The sequence below is a fragment of the Cibotium barometz genome, chromosome 10 (genome assembly GCF_041138505.1).
Source record: "Cibotium barometz isolate CiBa-2024 chromosome 10, ASM4113850v1, whole genome shotgun sequence".
Classification (NCBI taxonomy): domain Eukaryota; kingdom Viridiplantae; phylum Streptophyta; class Polypodiopsida; order Cyatheales; family Cibotiaceae; genus Cibotium; species Cibotium barometz.
Genome location: NC_141055.1, coordinates 16679240 through 16685571, shown reverse-complemented (window position 1 = coordinate 16685571; position 6332 = coordinate 16679240). Strand labels below are relative to the sequence as shown.

Genomic DNA, 6332 nt, shown 5'->3' with positions numbered 1-6332 from the left:
TAAAAAAAAAGTTGAGAACATGCCCGGGTGCCCCTAATGATGCAAAGAAGCTCGACTCTTAGAATAAGCAATGTGTCATGGTTTGAAATCAATATCCCACAACCAGTTATAGATATTCCATGTATAATTTTGAACCAAATGTGAAACTACACTTTGAGTGAGATGTACAAACATAAGATCCATAAGCCAATGCTCAAGATCATGGATACAAATTAAATCTACCCAAATATACACTTACTTACGTGCACCTTGTAGGCATGTGCATGCACATGCACACGGTGCCCACACACACGCATGCACGCATGCACATGCACGTGCATGCACGTGCATGCGCACGCGCACACACATACACACACAACATATTAGGAGGGTTGGTGGTGGTGGTGGTGGCAGATAGCTTTGTTCAAAGCTTGAACATTACTTGTTAATCCAAGTAGATAAAGCCCTATAGCATCTATCTTTATGGTCATACAAGATATAGAACGTCAAGAATGCAAAGAAAGAATGCCTTACTATAGAGCTAATTTAGCCAACCACCATGCTACCTTTGTAGGGTATTTCTCTATTATCAAGGTTGATGATTAGAAATCAACCCTACTCACTCACTACAATGAACTAAAACCCACCTCAAAATCCAATATAATCAATGTGATAAAATTGCTCGACTGGTATTTCAAAACATTAAAGAGTATTGACGGTTGAACTCAATTTTAATGATTTCCATAGACCAACCTTAACTTGAAGCAAATGAGTGAGCAATCTTGTAGTGTATTTGAATCGCAAAGTATAGGTCTTGTAACCATCAAATGGTGCAAGGTATAAAACTTAGTCTTAAGAATAAGAAGTTGGAATGGAGATTGTATTGTTGATGGATGGATCTATGGTGTTAGAGAGAGCAAACATGTAAGTGCAAAGTGATTTGCATGTTGAGAATTTGTTGTGATAGGACTAATGAAGAGTATACCATTTGCATATTGAGAATTTCTTGTGATAAGACTAACGAAGAATATAAAGACAAACTGTCGTAGAGTTTACTCATGAGGTAAGGTAGTTTCACACGGCCATGTCACGGAGTGCAAAAATCACCCTGTGCATGGTGTGTGCTAATCTCAACTGACGTGCCTCTACTAGGAACCTCACTAAAAGTTTAGGGATGCCAATTGTATTTATTTTGTTATAAATATTGTATAATATTCTATTCATATGTTTAGGGCACAATGTCACGGAGCTATGTACACCTTTTGATGCTTTTGATACGAAAAGGCATGAAAAGTTTTTGGATAAAGGCATGAAAAGTTTGAATTGAAACTAGAATGTTGCAAGATTTCTTACACATACATGCCAATCCATTGAGTAGAATAAGCTCCAAAAATGGATACCATAGTGCCCAATCCCATCCAATGATCAATCTATAGTTTTTGCACATATGTAAACAAGAGGTGCCAATCTAAAAGGAACTTGACAAAAATGACTTTTCTTGACTCACGTTCTTTTTTAAACTGCCATGATTTTACCCAACACACTCTTTATTCCACCATTTGTGGAGTGGAGGGAAGAGGTGAGTCAATATTCACACTCGTGTCACATGCACGCAATAGACTCACCTTACTAACTCGCATTGAAACTGTGTTGAAAAGACCCATTGAATTGATACATGAGCATGCCTTTGAGGCAGTGCACACACACACACACACACACACACATGGGTTGCAAATGTGTACAAATGAAGGCCAAGGTAGTTTCCAAGCCTTCAAATTGACGGTTAGGGTTTGCCTTCAATTTTCACGCCTATACACACACACACACACACGTGTGTGTGTGTGTGTGTGTGTAGGCCTTCAATTTGTGTGTGTGTGTGTGTGTGTATATAGGCCTTCAATTTGTGTGTGTGTGTGTGTATGTATATAGGCCTGAAAATTGAAGGCAGACCCTAACTGTCAACTTGGAAACTACCTTGGCCTTCATTTGTACACATTTGCAACCCTCAATGGCCTTCTATTGAAATCTATTTTTCATGGTGGCCTTCACTTGAACGCTAAAATGCATGTATCTATATATGCGTGTATCTACATACATACATACATATGTATGTATGAATGTATATAGAAGACGTATGTATGTGTGCGCACGCATATATGCCACAAAATGATCTTTAAAGTTCAAGCATCAATGCCATCCATTTTTTAGATATTTTGACGTAAAGCCTAGAACCGTCAGGCTTGCATGGTGCCAATTTAAACTCGCCAAAAATATGATATTGCATGCATGCAGATGTGTCGTGTCCCACCACCTTGCAAAGTGTGCCACGTTGTAGTTTTACTATTGCTCACACGTTCCTGAACGACATCGCACGTTAGCCTTTCTCTCTCTGTTTTTTAAATTTTTTTCATGGGTCTCTCTCTCTCTTCAAAGTTTGACGACACATTAACTTCTCATTTATCGTTAATCAATTTTGTTAATCCAATGATTTCACAAAAATCCAGCAAAAGTTGCACCATCAGAACATCATGTGTCCATCCATCTCCCCCAACCCTCTGTTCACAAGACATGAGGATGCTTTTGTCTTTGGCTTTACCGTAGTTGTTATCTCCTAAATTGTAACCAGTTGTTGAAATGTACATCTGGCTGCCAAAACAAAACCCGAAAGCCACCAGGTTGTCAATCGTCATAAGCGTGTGAGCAGGTTCTTAAAGGAGCTTGGATCCCGTAATTTAGCCATTATCTATTTAAGCAATTTGGAATTAAGTCCTCACCTACCTCAAAATTTTAAGCTAGAATTTCCTAATCGTCAAACAGCTACTTCGAAATTTGATGCTAAATTTTAGCTGCAAGTAATTTGCTGAACTAAGCATAGGAAAGGCCTCCTTGCACTCAATTATATCCAAAACATTTACTCAAAGCTTAGAAGTTTGGATGATTCATAATGTAATCAAACACGTCAGCAAAACTGGGTAGACCAATCACTATTTCACCAAAAAAAAAAATTAATTACAATTTACAAAGGTTAACAGACTGTTTTTATTAAAAAACAAGAAAGTTCATCCAAAGCATAACAAGAAACAAGGCCGGTCTGCAGCATCAAACTCAGACCTTGATTGCAGCATTCATTTCTACTATATACTAACCTAAACCTGTCCTGTGTGTTGAAATACCAAAACGAAAACTTCTTTCTACCTACTGCACACTACAGGGTGGATTGGGCGGCATCATACACACCCCATGTCCACATCTGTACACATTATTACAAGCCTCTTGCCATTGGAGGACACATAAAACAGGATTAACGAATGTGAAGGTTAATCCACCAAAGTGGATTAAGGGATGTAGAGGATAATCAAGAGAGGTTCAGACCTGTCGACTCATCGTCAAATGAGAATTAGGGCCATGCACCAAAGAAGGCTTAGGAGAATAACCCATGCTTTGATGCTCTAATTCCTGGGCAGTGATAAAGGTCCCATGGAAGCCATACGGAACTCTAGAAGGGAGCTTCACGGAGGCCACCATTTCAAGGGATGGTGAGCTTGCATCCAAGATGAAGAGCTCGGATTTGTCAGTTTCTTCATTGTGCATGAAGGCGAGGACATAGCCATCATCCTCTGCAGCTGAGGGGTCTGATGAGCGGGGCACAAACATGGGCTCTCCACCATAGCAATTCGAAGGGTACATGAATTTCGCCACAACATTAGCCTCATCATCACCATCTGCATGATGATGTGGGTTAATGTGATCACCATTGGCGCTGTTGGCATGCTTGAGTACATCTATTTTGGCAATGCCAGAGACCTTCGGCCATGGCTCGGCTATGGCTAAGTAGGCAAATTGGCTCTTTCGACCAAGGAAGTGTCCGTTCACTTGGCCAGCTTCTAGGTTCATGGAGGAGATGAGGGCTCTTCTTGTGGATGTCTTTGTAATTTTGTTGAGCCGGATCTCTGAGAGAATGCTTCTGAGGGACTGGGAAGACTCATTGAAAATGCTGTCTGGGGGGGTCATGCAGGAGGCAATGACCACTACCTCATCACCTTCTTCCCAAGCATTCCATAGGTGAAAGCAGAAGCAATCTGGGACATCCACCCACACCATCCTGCTCTCATCCCCATCGTCTCTAGGCAGAATGCCAAACCTAGGCATCTTCTCCTTATCATGCACCACTGGTGAACCTCCAGTCAACATCTCTTGAAGCCTAAACACCACCTGCTGGTCCGGAATCACCACATAGTTCTCAGTTATGGCAAAATCATGCATCATTGTTGGCTCTTTCACTGAGATGGTCACCTCCGGTCCCTTCCTTCCATCCGAAGAGAATTTAAAGTATCTAAGATAAGGCTTCTTGATGACATCATAGCTGAGAGCAAAAAGCTCTCCAGTTTTGGCATCCACCTTGGGGTGAGCTATCATGGCCGAGTTGAGCTGCCCATTGAAATCATATCTCCCTACAGTCTTCAGATCACCGGCATTAGTTACACTTACAGCATAGGGAAGGTCATCTTCAGACATGGCCAGCAGGTCGCCATTGAAGAAGACAACTCCAGCATTGGCAACACCCATGCCCTTGCTACCATCCACCAGACCAAACATGCTCCGGGCATAGAAGAGCATCAATCTTGCCACCCCGCTGTGTCCATGCAGCTCACCAACAGCTTTGGGGAAGAAAGCCCTCCCTAGCTTTACTTCCTCTTGGAGACGATGGGTCCTTGTGAACCTATTGGCATAGCTCACTACACCTTGCTTGAACCTGACTGCATGCAGCATGCCATCCCCATCAAAGAGATGGTGTCCGGCCACTGGCTCAAACATGGGGTTGGCCCCGTTTCTCACATACATTCCTTCCATGCATTCAGGTATCTTGCCCTCTACTTCAAGCTCATGTTGAACTGCGCTCTCTTGCACAGGGAAGAAGTTCCCAGCCAGCTGAATTTTGGGGTCTGCAGTCGATGGCAAAGGGTGTTGCTTCTCTAAAGAAGCTATGATGGTGCTCTCCACTTTGTCCAAAGCTGCAGCCACCAGTTTCTGCAGAGGGTTCCATGCTTTCTGCTCTTTGTGTTGGAATAAGGGAAGGGGGGGGATTTCGTGGAGAGGCAGCTGGAGAGGGGAGGTGGGGGGGATTTTTGAGGCAATTTGGTGTAATAATCTATCAGGAGGAGAGCTTAAGCTACTACTGATGGGGGTTTTGTAATCTAAACGAGATGCTATAGGAGAAGGAAATCTATGAAGAGGAGATGCTTTGAGAGGGGTGATTGCATTATGATGGAAGGTAAGCTGGGGGCTAAGGGCTGGCGATTCATGGAAGGAAAGGTTGTTAAGGGATTGAAGCATGGGTGCTAAAGGTTTCATGGCTACGGGCAGTCTGTCTAATGGTGGGCTGCTGTGAGGAAAAATAAAACTACAATGTCTTGGCCCAAAGCCTTGGCCTGTCGGCTCGCTTGCTGGGGATGGCAAGTGTCGTGTTTAGCGTAGTATGAGACTACTATATGACTGCGTGCTGGGAGTCTGAGTGAGTCGCCTGACTCCTGACATTATTATATAAGCTCCTAACGGGTCCTCCCTACAACCACGTGTCACGCAAGAACCCCACTTGCAAGTCGCCGTCGCCCCTCCATAGGCTCCATACGACCCACCCCGATGCATTCCAAGTTCCAGCGAAGAAATCCACCGGCACCTGCCGGCGCTCACCAAGGAAAGGTCCTGGCACCTGTGGGTAGAAATTCCCCCCATTTTTTGACCAGGCGTTGAAAAAGGCTGCCCATCCACGTTGGTACCCCGTGGCCCGTCCCTTTCGTCCGCCCAAGAGCGACTTTTTTCTCGCACTCAGCTTCCGCCCACGCGGTTTTCTCACCACCCATGCTGAATTATAGAAACCCACATGCATTCTTGTCCCCCCTTGAGCATATTCATAATAGTTCCACCTCAATTCTCCCCTCCGTCCAATAAAGTTTATCGTGGTGTACCATAGTAAAGCACCATCCTATACACATTTAAAAAAAAAACAACCTTTAGGTGGTGAATCATGTACACCTTTTTAGCCTTCCCCTCAGCCCATCCACCTCACATTTTACCTCACCTCATGGAAGCACCATTTCAATTCACAATCTTCCAAATATTTTTGAATCCATCATCGACCAATCAACTATTGACACTCCCATCATCAACCATCCAAATTTCCGTCCTAAGATGTAGTTTCTTAAGTTTTTATTTCTTAACAAGCCAACTCTATTGCCTAAACACAATTTCATTTCTCAACTTCCTTACTAGCCAATACACTTCACTCTCTTGCCTAAACATGTGAAGAAATCTTCTCTACTGAAGCATGTGCTTGTCGTACATCCTTACTTAAA

General features: G+C 43.2%; 1 protein-coding gene across 1 annotated transcript; it reads right to left on the bottom strand.

The window, feature by feature from the left end:
• Positions 1–2994: 2994 nt before the first annotated feature.
• Positions 2995–5496, bottom strand: LOC147634600 (9-cis-epoxycarotenoid dioxygenase NCED2, chloroplastic-like). The gene has a single exon (XM_086803708.1). It carries the CDS (start codon positions 5329–5331, stop codon positions 3346–3348), a length of 1986 nt encoding a protein of 661 aa, XP_086659834.1. The 5' UTR covers positions 5332–5496; the 3' UTR covers positions 2995–3345.
• Positions 5497–6332: the final 836 nt, after the last annotated feature.

Bases quoted from the DNA above. Each gene is read 5' to 3' on its own strand.
- LOC147634600 (XM_086803708.1), bottom strand. From the start codon at position 5,331: ATGAAACCTTTAGCACCCATGCTTCAATCCCTTAACAACCTTTCCTTC.